Genomic DNA, 23359 nt, shown 5'->3' on the forward strand with positions numbered 1-23359 from the left:
ATGCAGGGTTTACATGTAAACAATAGAGCACGTGGGGTGTGGGGAATCAGCACAAATTGGCAGAACTTCCTAACCTAGGACCTGATTTTTTTTTTTTTTTTTTTTTTGCCTCATGCCTTGCCTGTGAGGGCCTGTTAAGTCTCTGTAGGAATGGTCCTTTGAGGGGCGCTGAGCTTGGACTGCCCAAAAGGCTCTGTGCCTCTCGTGGCAGAAATGAGAGGAGGGAGGCAAGACCTGGAGCTGACAAGTCCACATCTTTCCATATCTGTGGCCTTTGCAAGGGCAGCATCTGTGTTGTTGACTGATTTTTGGATGTCCCCTTCTAAATTGTGCAGTTCTCCACTACTGCATCGTTTCCTCCCCTTCTGGCCACTGAAACGAGGACAACTGCTCCTCTTCAGTGCAAGCTTGACTACTGGGAGCAGCATTGGAAAGCCGGGACCCAAAGCTTGCAAGACTGCAGAAGGATAGTAATGCCTCCTTCTCTGATGGACAGTACGACTCCCTTCCAGGAGGGTTCCCCTGCTCTAAATTTAAATGAGTTGGTTGCAGTTAGACCTTTGCATTTACCCATTTCTGACACTTCTGGTTATGGTCTCACCAAGTTGTTTCTGCCTCACAACTGCATTGCTACAACAGAAAATATTTGCTTGAGTTTACCAGGTCTCAGAGCCCTGGTACAGGAGACCTTTCCTTGGTGCACAGACTGCGTAGTGATTTATTTTCTGCAGTGTTGGTTTCTTAAATGTTCTGGATATTATTACCCTTTAATATTTTCAAGATGTCGTTGCTGTTTGAGCGTACTTTGACATCTTACTTGTGTTAATCTCCTTCAGGCTTACTTTCTGAATCAGCCTTTTGACAAAGTCTGGGAGCTGGGTTTCATTCAGGGTGGTTCTTCCTCTAGTCTGGTTCTGCAGTCAACAACTCAAAATTATCTTTTTTCTACTGATGGTACACATGCACTTAAGGAAGGATTACAGAACACCAGTGTAATTGTAGGAGAGGACATAAGACTAAATTTACCTTCCTAGCTGCATTTTGAAGACTTGATTTTCAGGATTCGGGGGCCTCAAGTGTCTATGGGCTTCAAGTTGAAAACGGCTACAGTGGAAAGGATGCATTTTCAAAAGTTATCCTGAGACCTTTGGAAAAATTGCTAATAGACTTGATTAAAAAAAATATCTTTATGGTTAAGGCTACTTGAGAGGTGATAAATCTAGTGTTTGCTTACAAGGTGTGTAACCTCTGTGACGGTCTTGGGTAAAAATGAAGAGGAGTCGTGAAAGCTGATAGGCATTAAGAGCTTGCAGTATGACCTTAAGTGTGCCAGGAAGCAAGCATGTTGTCATTGATGCTCTCTGACAATTTCTTTCTGAAAGTAAACAGGCCTTAAGCCTTCCTTAAACATGTTTCTGCAATTTTAATTAGCCAGCCATAATGTGTAGAAATTACTGCAGCTGGAATTTGTGTGAATTACAGACTTTTCTGTAGTTCTGCATGGGGCTGATTGTATATCTTAATGCTTTGTTTGATCATGTCTCTTGCTGAATAGTTTCATGTTTGAATATCTAACAAAAAATGACTGAGATAGGTGAAAATTGCTAAAAAGAAAAATCCTGTTTAAAATATCACTTCTTTAAAAAAAAAGAAAGGTAGAGCAAGGAGACTTGTAGTTTTTGCTGTCGAAATTACTCAGCTAATGCTCTCCTTGGAAAATAAATGTGTTGAACATATGTATGTGCATGGGGGGAGGGTGCAGGGGATAGCTCGTTGGTGTTGTTAAACAAACAAGGAGCAAGATAACTAAGCTTCCTTATCAGATGTCCCAGAAAGAGAGGCTTGTCTTTAGAGGAAGTAGGCAGCAGTGGAGGAGTGCATCAGGAGTCCTTGTATAATTAACTGAGGAGGAAAAAAGAAGAATTGAGCCCACATCCGTTTTTCCAGTTTCCACTATTTGAGCCTCACCCATGCAATACATTTTTTTAAGCGGAAGTCAGTTGCTGCCATGAGAATTTTAATAAAAGAAGTGTGTTGGGGAGAAAAATCTTTGTTAAATAGGAATATCTGCTTTGATATCTTCAAGGTACTAGGTGCAGATCCTTGGCTCACCATGCCAAAGCTGAGTTTGGAAAGTACCTTTTTACAGTACCATACGTGGAAGAAATGTTCTTTCCTTCACTTCCCTCTCCTTATGAAATAAATGAGGAACATTTAGTTAAATCAGAGCAGCTTTTAACTGTAGCTTTTTGGAGAGGTATAAACTTGAGTTTAGAGGAAACAACCGCTAGCTTGTAAATGTTGAGATCAAGACTGTTCCCTATGAGCAGATAATTATTTTGTTGCCATCTTTTCTGATTTTAATATTTCTGTTTCAATGAGGGAGCAGTAAATGGGGGGTGGGAGAGGAAAGGAGGGAGTAGGAGTAGGGTATGTAAGCTCACTTATAACTATTTAAGGCCAAGCACTGTGAAGTGAATATATCCATTATTGCTCAAATGTAGAAGCAGGTAAACTGCAATTACTATGTTTACACTCAGCTTATACCATTGCTTTTTTGAAGCTTCAGATACCAGCTTTGTCAGACAGGGGCTCCAATACAACATTGGTCTATTGGAGAGGCTCCTTTGATGCAGCTTTCTGAAGCTGGCATGCTTTAATTTAATTTAAAGTAAAAGTGAATGGTGATGCCTGATGTCAAGCCTGGCATATGTACAGCTCGTGGAGGAAGAAGGAAAATTAATGGATTGATGGACATGGTCGTATCTCTAGCAAAATGATCTTTGCCCCAACTGTTGTTGCCCAGCCGGCAATCATTTGGCTCAGCTTGATCTCCAGTGGCTGTATTTCAGAGGCTGATATATCGGCTTTGTAAGTTTACAGAAGGAAAAGGTCCAGTAGCTCTTCTGCTCCACAGGCTTGTGGGTCTGCTCTTTCTTGCAAGTTTTCTTGCACTTTTATTTAGTGAATCACTTGAATGTAGGGGCTGGGGGGAAGGGATTCTTCTGTTGTTGCTGGTCTGCCAAAAATATGTTGCACAGAAGCCGGTAAATGTGTTCCAGTTCCAAATGAAGGATATTTTTGGATCGCTGTAGCGAACTGTGATTCGACTGGGTGGATTGTGGATTTTGCTGGGGAGGGGGAGTTATCTTGCCAAGTGCCTTCATTTTAGAGAGTCAGAAGTCCGTATTTTCCTAGAAAATGAGATCTTTTAAAGCTTGTATTAGAGTGATCCAAAGGAAGGTGTTTTTAGATGGGGCCACCGTCTCTGCCCGCTGAGAGCAGAAGGAGTTGGTTATTTGCGCCTGTGTGTTTGGAGGACTTAAGCATCAATCTGTTCTTATGTGTGAACTCAGGCTCTTAAATTCTGAAGATATATTATTTTTCCCAAAGATGGCCAAACAAAAGCATTGAATGAAACTGGAATGTTTCTTCTTCCTTGCTCTCTTCAACCTGGCCTGTGTTACATGCAATACCCATGTGCATGCACTGGCTCTAGAAGAGCTTTGTTGGGTTTTCTATAATTTTTAAATCAATTCTCAGCAAATGCTTTATATTCTGCTCGTTATCTGTCCTGTTCCTTGCTTCTTTTTGCTTGTGTTTTGTTCTGCTCGTGCTTGCTCGCCACATCACAGCCATGTTTACGTATTGCAAAGCTGTGTAAAATTGTGATTTATCTTCTTGCTGTTGTAAGCCAGCAATGGACAGGAAGAAAGCTGAAAATACTGAAAGGCAGCATATTGCTGTGTAGGCACTTAGTGTTGTTACAGGGCGATATAAGTTAAAATATTGCTTATTTCCTCTTTGCTGTTCAAAACAACCTGAAGCATGCTATGATCAGGGTCTAAACAATAACTGCAAAAGTAAAAACAAACATTTTAACAGAAAGAAAGTATGGCCTGCCAAATACTGTGAGTAATTTATGACAGTATGAATGATCAACAAACAAAATACTTGAAAACACCTGACTTTTAAGGGGGAAGACTTTAATTTCTTTTAAAAACAAAACAAAAATGTGGAAACATTCCTTTATATCTTCAAAACTGAAAATAGCCTAAAAATAAAATTGAGAGTGGTGAGGGCTCAATGTCTCCTAGAGTTTGCCAGCAGTTGAACGAATCCATGGATATAAACCCAGAGATAGATCAATGACAAATTATTATAAAACTTTATAAACAAACTTAGCTAGATAAATAATATTGGAAACAAGCCTCAGTAAACATGCTTGCTTTTTTTCTGTTTCATCCTTGTTTTTAAAGAGGCCCTTATGTGATCCGCAGAATAAATAACTTCCTGTGTCATGATAGCTATTGCAAATGACAGCTCCTACTGCTGACATTCCTGCTATTTTTAATCTGATGTAAGTTTGTGTCCTGTCCATCTCTCTCTCTTTTTTTTTTTTAACGGGTGTGAACGCTCTCAGAGAAGAGCTTGTGCATCTTCTGCGCTGCGAATGGAGCTGTTACGCAGGGGTTTCTCCTGGAGCGGGGACAGGAGGAAGGATGGTGAAGTCTACACCCAGTGACGCCCGTGACCTGCAGGAGGAGGGAGCCTAGTTGGAAAGCTGAGAGGAGCTTTTTGAGCTTTTGGGGTTGGAGAAGCAGGATGGGAGGCTTTTCAGAAACAGCATTTTCTTCTCTCCTCTGATGCTTTAGCATAGCTTTGCATGTCTGACCTCCTTGGTTCAAGCCCATGACTGATTTCCTACAGTCACTTGGATACAGGGGCAATTCTGTAGTCCCCTTTAAAAAATACAGAGAAGGCCTGTGGTCTGTAGAGAACACCAAAAGGTGTTTGCTGAAACCGCTTTATGCTCGCAGTCTTTCTTTGAATCCCATCTGAAAAATCAGGTTTTTCCTCCTGACAGTGCTCGAGGTGATGGTGATGGCGGTGTACTCCCCGGCACCCATCCTGTTGTCACCAGTACGCCCAGAGCTGCCTCATGCCAGGTGCCCTCCAAGTCGATGGAAGAACGAGGTCTGCTCTGAGCAACCTCTGCTTAGGCCAGTCTAGTTGGAGATATCAGATGGACAGTAATAGGATGAGGGGGGAAGACAGATAAGACCTGGTTAGTGGGAGAAAAAACAAGAACAGCAGCAGAAAAATGCCTAACAAAGCTTATTTTTGCATGACAGCATCTCACTCTGGGGAGTCATCATACTTTTAGGGAGGTGCAGAACCACACAGGACACATACTAACAGGTGCATATGTAAAAGTCACAAGCCACAGCATTGCAGCTTATTTTCCTTTTTATTTTCCTCATGGTAATTATTTTCATTTTTTAAAAAAATATTTATATTTGTGTATTATGATGAATGCTCATGCATCAAAACTCTTGCACTTACTCTATTAATTTAATTCCTGGCATTAAAAACATGCTTTTCCCTTTTCTTTTGGGAAGGAAAACTCCCTTGTTTGGGAGGGAGGAAAGCAAGTAAATACAGAGCCGATAGTTTAAGTCACTGCTGCCAGATGACATTCTATGGGAATGTGGACTTGCCAGTATGTAAATTGTAAATAGTCCTTTGATTTAATAAGGGTCTGTTAAGTACGGAGCAGAACCTACAACGGTGAAGGAATAGGATTGCTTCCAAAACTAATGTGCGGGAAGAAGTTATCCTTTAGATTTCCCTTCTCTGTGTGCACAGCTTGTTCCAAGAAATAGTATTCTACCTCCCATAGTCTGTTGAAACTTGGATAAATTGGAGTTGGTGATACACATTTTGCAAGATTTGGTGATCATAGCTTTATAATGCTGAACAGATGTCATAAAAGCAGCAATGAATGCCACTGTTTCTTGAAACTTCAGTCTGAAGAACGTCATGGAAAGCAGTGTTCAAGACACTAGCATTAACTTTACAACCATTTGTCATCAGTTCTCCAAGATCTGAGACCCATTTGAGGAAAACTAAACTAAAAGCAGTACAGACCACACCGTATTTGAGGGAGAGATGCCTCCAACTGGTTAGCTGGTGGAGAGGGGCAGTGTACACATAGGATACTTGCAGGCTCAAGGCTATAATGAAATCTGGATGAGGGCTTTTTGCAAGCATTGTAGTAATAAATTATGCTGTATAAAATCTACTAGGCCATGAAAGCAACCTTTAATTGGAAAGAGGTCTCCAGAAGTGAGTGCTGGTGGTCTGACATGTTTCTGTAATGGTGGTGGAGGGATAACAGACCAAGATAAACTTTGTTCAGAGGAGCTCTGTAGAAACATAATACATAGTGTATGTGCTGTATTTTTAAGATGCACAGAAAGGTGTAACTGGAAATTGGTACTTGCTTCTTGTAATTTTGGAAAAAAAAACAAGTGTGAAAAAGTAGAATATAGGAAAATGAATGAATGTTGATTGCATAAGGCAATATTCTGTAGCTATGTGTTTGCACATCATGCAGTAGTTTAAAGAAAAGTGAAAGCTAACCCTGTTTAAAAAGTAAAAGCTTACTAAATCTGTCTTTCTGCTAATTTTTTGTTAACAGAAAATGGTATTTCTTTTCTTTTTATATGATATGCATATACGGGGAGAACTGATGAGGAAAAAAATAGTAAAAATGGTGACTTCATACGCTGGACTGTACTCATATACAAAAGATACCGAAGGAGAAATATCCCTATTGTCGTCTCTCTTTCTATTGGTTGCTACAGCAACATCTGATATTTACAACATTAGCTGAAATCCAGAGGGATTTTTTTTTTTAAATTGACACTGTCCCCTTGCACATATGAAACCTTCAGCATCTTTACTGCTAGATGCAGTAAAGAATCTGTAAAGACCAACTAATGACAAAAACCCCCCACTCAACTCTTTTCTTTTTTTTCCCTTTTTTTAGTTTTGGAGAGTATCTTTAAATTTCTTAAATTTGCACTTTATGTATTGAAAATAAAGATCAAACGTGTCGTGAAAAGATGTAGCGAAAGAGCTAGTTCAGTCTGTAAACGAAGGTTTTGCCCTTCTTTTTACAAGAATTGCCGTTTCCTTCAGCCAGGGATTTCCTGTGGGGCACAGCTAACCCTGCTGCAAAGGAAGCTTTCTTCTTTCGTTGACTCTTTGTTTCTGAAAAGCTGGTATTTAGTGACACCCATGTCCGGAGAATCTGACTCCTTCGCTTGCTCGCTGAAGGAAAAGAAAACGCTCCCTCTGCTATACCGAGACCAGCATAATAAGGAGACGTGTTTGATATTTTTTTTAGCTCCATGGAGTCTCAGTAAACAACTTTACACATTTTTTGCACAGTACATCCCCCTTGGTAGGTTGCTTTCCCGATATGTATGGGCTCGAAGGCTTTCATGCAGACAAACCGGGCTCTGGGTGCTGCGCTTGCCTGCGGAGCTGGTGCGTCATGGGCATCGTGGGTGGCCTCTGCGGGGCTGCAGGTGCGCTGGGCTCCGGCCCCGGTGGGGAAACCGGCAGCCGTTCCTTCCTGCGGCTGCGAGAGGGAAAGGGCTCTGCTCAGGCCATGGGAGTTGCTGCGGACGAAGCACATCCTCGAGCCTCTGCGGCCACGGCCAGCCCGTGGGCAGCCACAGCCACCAGGGAAGGGTCATGGACTTGGTCCATGTGGTCAACGCCATTGTGCTTTGCCAGCTTCAATTTTTATATGAATTTTCCACTGTGATGGGTAACACGTCGTGTGCAAATCCATCAATTCATGACAGTCATCCTAACCCTCCAGGTTATCATTGATTTTTTTTTTTTGAAAGCAAATGGTCTTTATATGTCTTGATCGATGAAGAACAAGAAAAGATGCATGGCTCCCTAGTAAAGCATCCAGTTGAACCCCGAAGTTTAGGGTCAGGTCTGCATGTGCTGTTACATAGGAAAGCAGCAAATGACTGCTTTGGTTGTTATCCAGGGCTTTTAACATGTAAAGTTTATGTGACTCCTCAGGCAGAGACTTGCATCTTTCCAGCTGTTTACTCCTAAAGCTTTAATGGGATAAGTTAATCTTATTCCTTTTGCTTTTTTCCCTGGAAGTTCTCCAAATGCCCCCAAAGGCTCATGCAAATTGAGCCTTATTTTCAGACTTCAGTGTTTTTCACCTCAATGGTTTACACTGAGACGTTGGCTTGTTTCTCACCTTACTGCTTTTTATTGGTGAGAACGTGTTTCTAGTGCTGCTTTTGTGATTGTCTGCTAGTCTAATTAGTATTGATATATTTATCACGTAGACAGTTTCTACCTCTTCATTAGAGCTAACAAATGTCAATAAAAGGCAGCTTAGATTTAAAATGAAGAAAGGGGAAAGCTCTCTATAAACAGTACTGTAGTCTTTGTGATGAATTGGGTGTAACCGTGGAGAGTGGCAGAGGTGAAACAGGCTGTCTGTTAAACAGGAAATGAGTGATTAACATTTTTTGTCCTACTGATCATAATTATTCCCACTGGCTGAAAAAAAATAAACACCCCTTAGTCTGTCTTTGATATACACACAGAATAAAACTTTAAACTATTAGTCATTCTGGCACTGTATGGATGAACTGCTACTTTATTAGTCCAAATTTTTATTTGTTTTAATAAACTTTGCTTACAATTGTGATTGATATTTACCTTACAATGACCCCTTCGTGCTCTGCATTCGGTAACAGCTTTGATTCAGTTACCGCTGCCGTGGTGCTTGCTTTCTCCTATATTGCTGCGTTTTTGGTTGCTGCATTAAAGCTTGCGGTGAATAACTGTGAGTAGCAGAGCTGCTTGTCCCTAACGAACCTCTGCAGCCTTCCCCACTGCTTATTTCACTGCGGAAAGTTCTAATTGTCTTTAGCCCCTGTGATCTGCGCACATTAGTGGTATTGTCCAGCGCTAATCTTGGTTGTAAAGTCAGTCAGTGTGACATCAGCGTATCTGTAGATGTTAGAGTTATGTTTCTCGAGCAAACTAATAATCTCTTCAAAAAATATTTTTTGTACATTTGATGACCTATATTTCATATGACTGTTTTGAAAGGCATTAATTATATTGCTGACCTCCAATGGTTTATTAACTGACTCTTTTATCAGCTTTTCTGTTATATCACCTGGGATTGATGTCAGGCCACCCAGGCTATGCGTAGATCATCCTGCTTTGCTCTCTTGCATGAATGACTTAACTGTAGCACAGGCAGATTCTGAAGGCCAGAGATCTGAGGATGCTTAAAGCGAGGAGGCTCCAGTTATCAGGGCATGCCCCATTTGGCGTGTTCCTCTTTAGTGATATTGTTTGTTGTCCTCCTGTGTCACTGATGAACCTGGGAAATGCCTCCTCTTCATCGTATGTGTATCATACATCATATGATGATATACTTACTATAGGATGATATCTATATATACATATACATACATACATACATATATATATGCACACATACATACAGGTTCCATATTTGTGGAAAACAGACTGGTCTGTTTTTCTGCAAATACCGAATCCATGTGTTTGTTGAACACTCATCTTTTTTTGTCTGCTGTAATAGCAGCCTTATAGCTTCAGTTTTGTAATGGCAATGCTAGGATTTGTCTGGACCACTGAATATGAAGTTAGCCCTACCAGCTGTGGATTTTTTCATCTGGTATTTGTATCTTTCCTTATTTTCTACACTTCAACTTTTGTTTTATACTGATTGCTATTTGCTTTTCTCATATTCTCATATAATATGTTCTCATATTACTGTGTTGCCTTTTCCTTTTTGCTGCCTTCCTTTCACCCCTGAAAATGAATTGCTTTTCGACAAGCCTGTTGGCTGTCTTGGCTTCCCAAATGATATTACTGGGGAGGGAGGAAGTTCCATTGGATGAACCTCTCTTAAAAAATCCCACAATTTTCTTATGCATCTTCGTCTGTTGTTTTTCCTAATCAGTGTCACTTATTTTCCTCGGCTTTGAAATGCTAACAAATGTTTATGTATTTGGTATATTCTGTGTTGATATTGTACTGTGTCTGTACTGTGGTTATAAAAATAAATGTAGTTATAAAACAGAGTGTTGGCACTGATATAGATGATCTTTAGCCTGTTTGTGGCTCTGCCTTCTCTAGGAAGTACATAATACATAAGGGTGGTCATAAGAAGTTTTGGTTGGGATTGTGACATCTGGAATGGTCTCCAGATGTGTGTGCTTGCCCTGAATGCTTTCCATTTTATGCTTTACATTGTTCATGTTTTTACACTCATACTTTCTAAATCCCTGTGTAGGGTAAGTGTGCAGGTGTTATCATCCCATCGGAAATGTCCGAATTGCCATTATGGAAAAGTGCTTCAAAGGAATCTGCCTATAATTTAAAGGAGACTAATAACATATCTGAGGATAGCCATTGGGAATTATGCGAAAACATGTCAGTAGAGTTTCTGGTTCTGACATGTAGGTATGCATAGCCAAGTCCCTTAAACAGCAGTGTCTGCTGGAGCCGTGCATGTGTTTTCTGATACTACATACTATATTCCAGAGGAGAAAGCTATGGGGGTTGTGAAATCTCCTCCCGTTGCTCATGCCACGTGTGGCAGCAGGATTGAACTGGGAGAAGGGGCAACCCCTTTGGTGTCCAAAGTGTTCTGTCTTCTACAGATGTGAAGAGCAAATGCATTAGATCATAAATCTGCATACTTAATTGCAGAAAGAGCAGGACTTTGATTAACGCCACTGAAATATGGACACAAGAGATTTCCTCTGTCCAGGAGAGGCATGTATAGTGACTATATAGTAGATGATAGCTTATAGTCTGTCTCATTCTTATACACTCAAACAGGGCACAAGGGTTGCATTACTGAAATCTCATCAAAGGAAGTGGTCTATGAAGGTCTCTACATGTTTGGAAGATGCATAATGTTTCATGACTGGTGTTCTGGGACAGACGGTAGGTATGGGACCACCCATAGTGAAAAGCACAGAGGAACAGTATAAGGTCCCTATAGTAGGCTTTAAGTGTTTCTGCACTTTTCACAGCTGACACTTCTTGACCATGTAACAGCACAGGACAAAAATGAAGTCAAACAAAAGCACCCTCGTCAGAACAAAGGACCCAAAAAAGCATGACCTCTTTGGGAGGAAATCCTGCCCTTCCACCTTCATGCAGCTGCAGGTGGCAAATTGCCAGCCTCTTCTATGACTCTTTGACCTGAGTCTAAGTGACATACTTTCTGTCCATGCCCTTATCTGACAACAGGGAAGGTTTCTGGGTTGTAATCAAAGAGTGCTGCAGTTGGGTGCAAAGACAGCTATTTCATTAGCAGTTGAAGCCTCTGACACTGCAGCCAGATGTGTGGTCGTGTTGGTGAACACTGCAGTGTCAGGAATACTCCTGATAGAGAAGTACAGTTAAGACTGTTTTATAAACACGTGTGCTATCTGTTGACCAAACATTTTTGGGCATAGAGCAGCAACTCAGAGGCAACCCTGCACTCCATTGCAGTATGTACATCTGAACTTCTCGTATCTCATAGCCATTAGACCAGACAAACAGGATTGCCTTATCACAACAGACTATTGTACTGAAAGAAATCCTGGCACGTCTGGGGTTATCAATGTTTTTTCTCCTTAACCTCCTCACCCTGTTCCTGCAAACTTGGCAGGATGGCTGGAAAGCACAGTAGAGCAAGTGCAGACAGCATCACTATTCAGAGCAGTCTTACCTGTTTTACTAGGCATGGTCTAGCTTAACTTTGGACAGATGATGCATGATGCCACTTGCTAGACTTAGCCCCTGCTGCTGTCTGGTTGATACTGCTCAAAGCCTCCTGAAGAAGTGTGGTGGTGTACTTCCTGAAAGTCCTTACCATACTTTTCTAGGAGATTTTTTATGACTTTCCCTTAGAGCGGTGCTTGTCACTGACGCGGATTTGAACATCTGGAACTGTTGTGGAGTCCCATTACACATACCTTGCGAGACAGGTCTGGTGTTCTCTGTAACAACATAAGGAATCCTTGGGTCTTCCCATCTCTGCTCTCGAGCTTTTGCTTTGGTGCTCTCTCCACAAAGTGATTCGGCTGGTTCGGCATCCTCCTGTAAGCTGTCAGTAATGTGGAAGACTAACACAGCTGACTAGTGTGCCAGCCCCTAGTGACTGCAGCAGACAACTTTCAACAGTGCTGGTATATTGCTAGTTGATTAGTGTCTGATCTTCTCTCTCAGCAGTCCCTGGGCCTGAATTTCTTCCCAGGCGTGTAAGGTAATACAGGTTATGGCCAAAGCAATCTCGACTGCCATACTCCCTGAAAGCTTCTCTCGAGCTTCCAAATCTATCTCATATTTTGTCTGGAGAGGTATGAGAGCTACAGGCAGATAATGTGCCCCACTGGGTATTTGCAGGCATTTCAGCTGATAATAGTGCCAGCTGGCTAGCGACATGCGTATGACTGTCCCCTTGGATTAGGTGTAGGAAGCAGTGGACTTCTGAGATACCTGCTGAATGAAAAACTGGTGGGCAGTCATTACACTGGTTTTGGCCTGTGTACTATGGAAGAAATATCGCTCTTACCTTATGGGCTCCCACTTCTTTATGGCTGCCTCCGCCTCCAGAGGCCAACTCGTTCTGCCCTTGTTACTAGTTACTAGCAAATGTCTCTTAGATGTCATGGCATGCTTCATTGCGATACCATCAGCATTTGCAGCTTGGTAGCAGATCTCTGTTACGAGCTGGCTTTTGTAGAGGGTTGAGTCCATTCCTTGCTCTCCCTTTCTGGTGGGTATTGCAGCACTGTGGTTGAAAGAGCAGTGAAGGAGGCTCGCAGCTGCCTTGTTGTCAGTGCCTGTGTGTCAGGGGGCAGAAGCCACGGGCAATCTTAGGTGCTTTCATAAGACTTGGGTCTTGCAGACCCACAATCTGCCTCCTACTTGGAGAACTCTGCAGTGAGGTTAAGCAGCGGTTCTCTGCTTCCCTGTCCTGTGCATACTCCAGTTATTTGTGTAGAAGAAAGATGACCAACTTAACTGTGTAGCCTCTCTTAATGAGGCACAGGACTACAATGTTGTCAAGTTTCATAAAACAAGTGTATTTTCATGTGTTTCTCTTGAAATAAAATGGCATGGCAAACAGTTTACTGAAAAATAATTACATATGTCTATTTTAATGTTAAGAGGGGTATGATTTTTTTCAGCAGTCAAGTTGCTTGTTTTAATATGAATGATCTCTTGGGTTTAAATACAGTGTTAGATATCAGCTAAGCTACTTGCATCCCGGGAATAAATGGCTGAGAAATTTACTTCTTTAAATGCTTTAAAATGCAAAGCAGTTTGAGTTAATTTTGTTGTTTAGAAGAGAAGTTCCAAGCTGGGTGTTTTTGCAGTAGTCTGGTTCGGCTTTAGGAAAAGTTGGAAGCTCAGCTGAATGATATGAATGCAGAGCTTCAAATGAATCATTTTGTTGGCTTCATTAGTTTCATTAGCTGGTATTTGCTCATCACGCTGTGTTTAGCAATTCCTGTATTTTTGTATATTTTGTATATTTTGGCTCTTAAATCAGCAAGGAACGATAAGCATATTCACAGTTCCTGGTTGTTAGGCTGAAGTATGGCACTCCTTTCGAAGGCCAAATAGGAGCAGAGGCTTTCCGAACTTTACGTCAAATATATGAACTCGATCCCAGGAAACACCCCCCAGGTGGCAGCAGTCCTGCTGGAGTCGTAAGGAGGCTTTGGTGCAATTCCAGCCCAGGCGCCGTGGAAGTGATCTGGCACAGTCCGCACGGGCACAGACGCCGGGCTCCAACGCAGCCCACCGCTTTTTCACGTCATCCGCCCCAAGTTTTGGAGGTTTTGCTCCAAAGTCCTGTTGAGAACGGTGGTTTGCGGGGCTTCGCTGGCCGGCGGGGCCCCAGCAGTGGCGGCTGGTACTCCCCAGGAGCGCTCGGGCCGCTGACAGCCGCACTGCTCATCTGGCTGCCAAGTCCCGCTGCTGAAACTCTGCTTTTTTATCAGGTCATGTTTGCGTCTGGCAAAGATTTGTAGACACAACATCATTAACAGCGGTGCATATTTTCACAAGATTTACCTCTTCAACACTTTTTCCAAGTTAGTAAATCATAGCTTCTTTAATGTCCTGCTGGCTGCGTGAAAAACAGGAATTTATGTAACAAGCTCTGGACCACAAACCTTTTCCTGTTAGGAAAAAAATTTTTTTTTTCATTGTTGGCAGAGTTAGGAGACAGCTCTGTTACTCAAAGAGCGACCTCAGATGTCCTCAGTACAATAATACCAGATTATAATATTTTTGATGACTAAGGAATAGCAGTAATTTCTTAAATATTTAACACTCCTTTTGCAGAGAAAAAGGAATTGCATATTAGCACGCTATTTTCTACATCTAATGTTTTGTGTGTTTGAGATGCTTATTTTCATAGTAAACAGTAAGTCTGAGCCAACAGGGTATGTTTACAAAATACAATAAAAAATGAACTGGCGCAGGAGGTTTTCTAATCAACAGTCATGCAGAACAACTTTCTTGCGACATATCTAAATCTGGAATTGTGTCAGCCTTGCTTTCAGCTGTGTCCCTAAAGTGAAAACAAAGGGCTGCCTTTCCGAGGCGTCCCGGCCCTTTGAAATCCCTGCCGCTCTCCGTTGCCACATGGAAGTCCAAAGATAGACTTTTGGACTTGCGCTCCTGACACTGCAGCGTCACTAGCCAACGGTGTGTCAAAGCAGCGAGCTCGGCCTATTGAAAAGGCTGGATGGTCAGCCAGACAGCAGCATCTTCACTGCCAGGAGAGGTCTCTTCAGTCCTCCTCAGACAGTAGCTAAAGGATCAGGGGTGATGGAGGGCAGACGTTGGATCTGAGCCATGCACGTGGCCAAGGATCCATAAACTTCCCCTAAGAGAGGGAAGTCCCAGATAGTGGTATCTTGCAGGACTGGACCTCATGAAAATAGTGTCCTACAGCTAGATAGAGGATGAGATTTTGATTGCATAGTTACCTGCAATGGAGAGATATAATCCTGCATTAATTATTTAACATTAGAAAAATTGGCTTCCTTTCAAAATTGAATAAGGAGATGTTCAAATTATTGCTGATATTTATTTAACTGGGATAATGTGTTAAAAAAATTCTTTGGAGGGGGGAGATGAGATTGGAAAGGCTTCAAAAGTCAGGAGCACGTTTGGACTGCTTGCTGTGCTGAAAATAGCCTGAGTTGACATAAGGCTGCATTCTGCTGCCTTTTGCTGTCAAAGAGCATTTTGCGCCCCTTTTTGGGGGTGAGGCTGCACGCCTGGGGAACAAGGTAGGCTTCCCAGGGCATTGCTGCCTATAATGTTTTACAGTCCTGTAGCATCTTCTTCCTGCCTTCATCTACTGGAGGTTTCTTCTTAGGCCTCAATGTGACAGTTTCTGTTGACCTTTGCAGATGGCCAAGCCCACTTTGGCCAGCTGGCCTTCCACTGTCCCTGGCTTGGCGTGACCCTTCCAGGGAATTTGAACCCACGGTCTCTAGTTTCAGTCAGGCCATCTGAGATAACTGCTTTCACCTGACATGACTCCTTCTTGTTGTTCCTTTTTTTCTGTCAGCTGGATATACAGGGAATGAGGCAAGATGACCTTCTGGAAAAAAAATGTTTAGGATTTTTGGGGACAAAACCCTTGGCATACTGTCACACACGCTGGAAATCAGTACTGATTATGATACACAAGATGAAAAAATTACATGCAGCAGAGCATTCAAAATTAGTTTTTTAAAATTAGCTGAAATTTTGAATAAAACCTCATGTTATGGGGAAACGTCTGTTTTGTCAAATTACTATTCTTAGTAGTCTAGTGTTGCACATGGACTTTGATTCTGAGTCATGCTTGTTTTTCACGTGTTTGAGAAAGCAGAGGTACACAAATGCACAGACAGAGTAGGGAAGGTGGAAGAAGACGCATTTCTGGAGATGTTGCTGTTACAGGTGGTACTTTGGGTTGGGAAATACATCAAAACTAGCCAGAGACCAGAGCTGGTTCCCCTCTTTCACTGGTTTGAGTCACAAGGCAGGCAGATCTTGATGAGTTTGTTCATCCTCTTGTTTTGCTGCTGGGTGATGTAGTGGGTCTTGGGATCAGAATAAAAGCTTAGAGAAAATAGATGGGAGGAAAACGGTAGGAAAGCAGACAGGAAGAAAAGGCAGTATGATTATGTTGGTCTGGTAGCCAGTTTGGCTTTTGAGGTGATTGGCAAGGCTTGCTGGTCATGGTGGACATTTCTGCTGTCCTCCAGAATCTGTCTTTCCATTTCTGCTCCCCTAGATTTTTCTTGAGAACCTGCTAAAAATGATTATGAATGGAATTGAGCTATTCCCATGTTGATATCTCGAATTTCATGTGGTGTTTTGTGGTTCCCTTCTACTGTTCTTCACAAATTGTAGTCCTAGCACAAACGTTGTAGGTTATGCTACTGTCTTGCCCACCTACCAATATCAGTAGTAGGCTATTTCAACACTCTTCAAACTTCTGGCCTCTTGTTAGCTGTTATTTCAGAATTTAGGACAACTTTTCTGTAGATTCTATGTTCTTTACCTGTGTTCTGCAAGAAATTACATGACAAAAAAAAATGTTTATCTGCAGCTTGGTATTGCAAAGGATAGTCTCTTGTTAACCTGGCAACCCTTGGGCTTAGATTTTTAATTTTTGGTTTCGAGGTTTGGGTTTTTCTTATTATTTAAGAACAAAACATGTAGCATTACTTGTGGCTCAGGGCATAATAAAAAGCTTTGGTAGCTCCAGTCAGTCTTAGGACAAGATATCTTTATCTTGTGCCCTCAGTTATTAAAGAGCCAATTTTGCATATTGAAATACTAATTTTGAAGAAGAAAGATCGAATTTTAATGCAATTTTGTCTGTGTTGTTTGCATTTCCTTCTCCCTCATGATTTCTTAGGCAATTTGTTATGCTTATATATACAACTTTGAACTTAATCCTCAGATGATTTTCTGTATGTGTATTCTCATATAACACAATTAATAGGAACCTCACTGAGGTTCAATGGCAATGCTCATAGGCTGACCTGCTGGCAGGATTTAGGGATGTACGTGATGAGATCCCATTAGAAGATCTATAAAACAGGATCTAGCATTCCTGAACTTTGTTTTGTCTAAGTGCAATCAGTTTGAACTCATTAGAGTGAAGCTGATAACCGTATCTTCAGCGCGACTTGCCTGTCTGATATATATTGTCTCCTGTATGAGGTATGTGTATTTCAGGACGACTCTTCCAACATTTTATTTAACTTTTCAAGATGTCAGATCTGATCAGGCCACATGACAGACAAATTATGTGGCAACTCTGCACACTCATTTCAGCCAGTTCCAAGTGCTGAGTTGATAAATGTATTTGCAGACTGGCATGTTTTCCTATTTCATGCTTACCCTTACATTTTCAAATGAAATGAGGGTATGTTTGCAAAGACAGACCATTATCAACATGCCCAGAAGAGAAGCAACTTCTCTTCTCTCCATTTGAAAGAGTTAAAATCATGTAAGCAAGGGTTTTAGCAGACTCTGTGGAAGGCCTGTCCATTACAGAAGGTTTTTTATAAGGAGACTTGAAGTGAAAGGCTTTCCTGAAACTTATGTAATCTTGAGCATGTTAAGTAACTCATTTTATATGGGTAGATTGATACTGGGGATTGCAGTTAGGAGTATAGTGTTACTGGGGATCACAGTTAGGGGTACGGTGTTTGGAAACTAAGATGTATGTAAGGATTCAGTTATGAAGTTATTTTTTTCCTGAAGTCTCTTACACGTGTAGCATCAGAATAGGTTGATCTTTGAAAGTCAGCAGAAGTAAAACCTGTGCTCTTACACCTTATTTTTTTTTCAGAATTCAATCCGTCACAACCTGTCTCTGCACAGCAAGTTCATCAGAGTGCAGAATGAGGGGACAGGGAAGAGTTCTTGGTGGATGCTCAACCCCGAGGGTGGAAAGAGTGGCAAATCTCCCAGGAGACGAGCAGCGTCCATGGATAACAACAGCAAATTTGCAAAAAGCAGAGGCAGAGCTGCCAAGAAAAAGGCATCCCTTCAGTCTGGTCAAGAGGGAAATGGTGACAGCCCCGGATCACAGTTCTCAAAGTGGCCGGCGAGCCCCAGCTCTCACAGTAATGATGACTTCGATAACTGGAGTACATTTCGACCTAGAACTAGCTCTAATGCTAGTACAATTAGTGGAAGACTTTCCCCTATTTTGCCAGAGCAAGATGATCTCGGAGATGGGGATGTGCACTCCATGGTATACCCGTCATCGGCCACCAAAATGACTTCTACTCTACCCAGCCTTTCAGAGATGAGTAATTCTGAGAACATGGAAAATCTTTTGGATAACCTTAATCTCTTGTCACCTAATACATCAATGACTGTGTCAACCCAGTCTTCATCTGCTACCCTGATGCAGCAAACGCCAGGTTACTCGTTCGCATCCTCGACCACAAGTATAGGTTCACCAAATCCAGACTACAGGAAATTTACTTATGCTCAAGCTAGCATGAACTCTTTGTCCCAAATTCCTATGCAGACTCTTCAAGACAGTAAATCAAGCTATGGCGCGATGAGCCAATACAACTGTCCTGCAGGACTTCTGAAGGAATTACTGACTTCTGATTCTCCTCCGCACAACGATATCTTGGCATCAGTAGACACTGGTGTTTCCCAGTCTGGTGGCAGGGCACTGGGCCAAAGTGTGCTGATGGTCACTAACTCGGTGATGCCAACGTATGGCAGTCAACCACCCCACAACAAAATGATGAACCCTAACGCCCGCCCTCACCAAGGACATAACCAGCCAACACCTGCAGTTAATGGTCGTGCCTTGTCACACACAGTGAACACCATGTCACATACTTCAGGTCTAAATCGCTTGTCGACGGTGAAGACTTCGTTACAAGTGCCTATGAGTCACCCGATGCAGATGAATGCTATGAACCCGTATGCCCCTGTTAACAGTTGCAACGGCTATGGAAGGGTGGGAATCGTTTCTCTCCACCAGGAAAAGCTTCCCAGTGACTTAGACGACATGTTAATTGAGCGGTTGGACTGTGACATGGAGTCGATTATTCGTAATGACCTTATGGATGGAGAAACGTTAGATTTTAACTTTGACAGTGTATTGCCTAACCAAAGTTTTCAGCACAGCGTAAAGACAACCACACACAGTTGGGTGTCAGGCTAGGATGTAGTAGGAGGTAAGCTGTGCTTTTTATGATAAATCTGAAAAACAGCTTAAAGGGAAAAAAGATGTCAAATGCTTAAAATCTGGGTGGCTTCCCACGTTGGCCTGTGAAGTCCCTCCTGTCCAAACCTATTAGTTTGTAAATCAGGTTTGCATTAGGATTGCCCTGCACCAACTTTTGTTATTTTATGTGGAGCGCTTATGTTTTGCCATTGCTATCTTAAATAAAATGTTGCTGGTAACTAACATTTATTAAATAGATGTTTCTCCTCTAAGTTGTCTTAAAGATAGTTCGAACATATTTTAATTGGCACCCTCCTTTGGTGTGAATGTTGATTTAATTATATTTTTATTTTTATTTTCCTAGGCTACAGTTAAGTTCTCCAGACTTGTCTGACAGCAGGAACTGAGAAAGCAGTACAAAGATGTCGTTCACCTTCCTTTTTAATTTTCTTGACAAAGCTGTGCACATGCACTAGCTTTTTTTGGGGTCTTTTTTTCTTTTTTCTTCCTTTCGTCAGAGTTGGCAGCAGAGAGAGCATTTTCCTGTACAGGATGTTTGCCCAAGGTTTGCAGGTTATGTGCTGCTGTAGATAAGAACTGTGCCACTGGAAATTTCATTACTCTGAAGTGCCAAATTCACTACACCATATAATCACAGCAAAGACTCTTACATCATGTTGTGCTTTCGGTTTTGTACAGTATGATCTGTAGAAGAATTGTTTTTTAAGACTATTGGTTTTGGTCCAAGAAAAGTTTATAAACTTTTATAAGAATACTGTGATGATCTCATGCCCTAAGTAAGTTTAACCTTCATTGATGTTACCTGTGTTCTGATGAATTGAGATAACTGTGGACTTGCTTTGCAGCAGTACAAACTGCTTTATTTTACTCAAAATTGCCACACATTTCATATGGGAACAGAATAGCCTGTTAAATATGATCCTACTAAACTCACTGACTATTCAAAACAAGCAACAGGTTAAATGCCATTTGATAAGTTACCTGTATTCCTGTAAATTTATGCAAGAATATATCTGGATTTCATTGTCAACCTAATGACTTTATTGTTGGACTTAAGATAATTTTTGGAATAGTTTCCAAGCTATTTTTCTTATAATTAAAGTCTACTTTTGTTACATAGGCAACTTAAAAATTACAGAATCTGAGATCTGGCAGCATTCATAACCTCTTCATTTTGTACAGTATTTTAACTGGATTAAGTACATGTTTTTATAAATTTCCCTAGCACTTGGGAGTGCTAATAAAGGAAAAGCTTAATAAGTATCTTGAATACAAAACATTTCTGTCCCTTTTTTGTTGTGTGATGTATAAATATAGACAACTTTATGTTTAGGAAATATTTAATCAGTTTTATATATGCATTTTTAGAAATGTCATCTGCTTCTATTATCATTTTAACTCTGACTACCACAAAGTGTTAAGTATTCACTGTTAGATGCTTGTACAATGCTTCACATTTATATTTATTTCATGGAGGTCTCATAATGTTTGTGCACTCAAGAGCAGGACCATTTGGAGAAAATTCATAATTTCAGCAAAATTAATGAGAGAATTGACATTTGTCTCAATTAGTGCTAGATTTAGGGTCTGTCAGTGTTTCTGTTGTCATGCAGGATGTTTGAGGAGGTGAAACTGCTACTTCTTAATGGGAGGCTGAAATTTCTGTGACCCCCTATTTCAGGGCAAGAACATCACCTTTCTTGAAGTAGAAAAGAAAAAGTAAGTGGCAAAGTTATACAAACATAAGGACTTTAGGATAGGGGACAGAATTTATGACAGAGGCCTTGCTTCTGTGAAAAGCTTTTGCTCTTGTTTGAGTAGGCACACTGACAACTGCCCAAGCATTTTCAGGATTTGGGTCTTGGATAAATGATTTCTGTATTTTTGTAATCGCATGATGTGGTTTTCACTGGTGTGTGGAATGCAGGCCTCATTTGTCTTTTTGTTGGTTACTGCCCATCGTTTGTGTTACAGAAATCTTTGAAGCTTTTTTTTATGCACTGACAGTATGAAGAGTTTTTGTGCTAGGGCTGGCTGTTGCGAAGAGGAAGAGAAATGAGTATTTTTGCTGATTTTTGTTCTGTCTAAATGGCCCACGACTGGAGAATGTTCTAATCGAAACTTACTTTCCCTCCAGTGGTGGAGTATGATGGAGAAAGAAATGTGACGTGCCAAGAAAGCAAAGTTTAGTAATAAGCCATGTATTTAATGATCCTGGTATGACTTTCCTAAAACTCTACAATATATTTATCGATGTGCTAGCGTTTGGCTCCCTGTTGGGCTTAAATCACTTCTAATTACAGCTAGTCCTACTTTTTTTAGGTATCTTATTAGGGCTGTCAGCAGTTGCAGAAGTTGCTGTTAAGCTGTCCTGTGATATAGGATCTCTCCCACTGTGAAATCTCTCTTTGAACTTCTGTTCAGCGAGATGAAATGTTCTTAGTGCTGTGGCCTCCGCGAAGCAGCCTGCTTTTACGGGCAGATACCTCTAGTAGCATCTTCACCACCACATTAATAGTCTCCAAGGCATGATTGCAAATGCTGGCAATGGAGCAAGTCGGGGGCTCACAAATGGGTTTCTGAAGATCCTTCTTTTTGCTGCACGTGCAAAAATTTGCTTGCAAATGGGCACTGATGCGCATACACCAAAGTAGTCAAAAAATTCACCTCTGTGCGCAAAGGAAGCAGTATTTAACGTTAAGCTCCATGGGTTTGCAGCTGAACATGCTACATTTAACAATATACCTCCTGTTTATTATTTACTGATACTGTATAACTTTCTGTATTTCGATATTTTCTCCATTTCCATTTATAACTCTGAGTAACATAAATGTAGCAGTTCTTTAATTACCACAGTCTGTAGGAAGCCCCTTTTAATTATTATGGAAAAGAGTTGTAGATAATCAGATGTTTTGGGTTATGTGGTCAAATTTATTTTCTTCTCTGTGGTGCCATTCTAATATTTTGCAATTGTAATTCTGGAATACTGTGAAGTCTGATGAAGGGCATATTGTCTGTCTTGAAAACAAACATTATGTGACCTCTAGTAATAAATCCTTTTTCAGTAAAAGTACCAAGTTTCTGGAGTAACTTAGTTTGTCAGAATTGTTGTAAATGATTGGTTTGTGAATTGTGCAGATGATCTTACCTATGCAGCCTTGTTTTTGACTTTTCTCTGGTTTGTAGTTATTAAAAGTTTATTGTATTATAGAGCTGTTCAGATATTTTAAATATAAAGATGTTTTGTTTCCATAATATAGCTATATGATATATGTTTAGGTAGTAGATGCATTAATTGGAAAGCTCTGCTTTGATAAACTGACAATTTGCCTACACTTATAAGCAAAAGTTATATTGCTTATTATTGGCTTAAGTCAACAGAGCATCCCTAAGAAGAGGAGAAGTTAAAATTGGACCAATTATAAAACAGTATAAAATTTGCACTTGTTAAACCACTGGATGTATGTTAGTACTTTTTTTATTTTTTTACTGATTTGAAATTCCTATTTTCATTATGAAATTGCTAGGATCCTTAATTTATGACTGATTTTAAATAAGGTATTCTCTCTCTCTCTCTCTCTTTCTCTCTCTCTCTTTTTTGGGGGGGTAATCATTATGTCAAATGCCGCATGGTTTATGCAAACAAAAAGAAAATTACTTGGCATTAAAACTGGCCTCCTTTTTGAGGGTGTTCCACAAACCAGCAATATCATGAGAGATTGGCATGTACATACTGCTAGTTCAGCTCGTGAGTGGTGTGACAGCTCTTCAGCGCTTCACTGCTCTTCGTAACATTGCAGAATTTAAATTCATATGTGGATATTTTCAGAAAAAGTGCCTGATGTACTTTTACAGACACAAGAGAACAATCCCTTACAGTTTGTTGTATAAAGCCATAAATGTATATAAATCATGTTTAAAAGGTTTTGTGTCCTTTCTTGTATATTGAGAATGAGATTTGTACCAGGATTCTACTTGTGATTAGTAATCTTCCTACTCAGACGCTGTCATAGTCACTCTCGTTACTGCATAATCTTTCTAATGACGACGATCCCATTTGGACAATCCTGATGGCATTAGCAATTTTATATACAAAAATACCTCATGGTACCGAGTCTTGTCTGGCAAGATGATACCATATTAACAAGCAAACACTAACTGCAGAGTTGTTAACAAATTTTCCATGTCTTGATATAAAGGAATGTCTCTCTCTTGGAATTGCTTCTGGAATTG

At 40.9% G+C, this 23359-nt stretch overlaps 1 protein-coding gene across 1 annotated transcript in view; it reads left to right on the forward strand.

The window, feature by feature from the left end:
* The window catches only part of FOXO1 (forkhead box O1), a 66615-nt gene extending 43564 nt beyond the window's left edge, over positions 1 to 23051 (forward strand). Inside the window, exons 2-3 of the mRNA XM_064504902.1 lie at positions 17759 to 19115; positions 19470 to 23051. Coding sequence (XP_064360972.1) covers positions 17759 to 19102 — 1344 coding nt within the window. The 3' untranslated portion in view covers positions 19103 to 19115; positions 19470 to 23051. The remainder of the gene's footprint in view (positions 1 to 17758; positions 19116 to 19469) is intronic.
* The last annotated feature ends 308 nt before the right edge of the window (positions 23052 to 23359 follow it).

Source organism: Dromaius novaehollandiae, chromosome 1, assembly GCF_036370855.1.
Source record: "Dromaius novaehollandiae isolate bDroNov1 chromosome 1, bDroNov1.hap1, whole genome shotgun sequence".
Lineage (NCBI taxonomy): Eukaryota > Metazoa > Chordata > Aves > Casuariiformes > Dromaiidae > Dromaius > Dromaius novaehollandiae.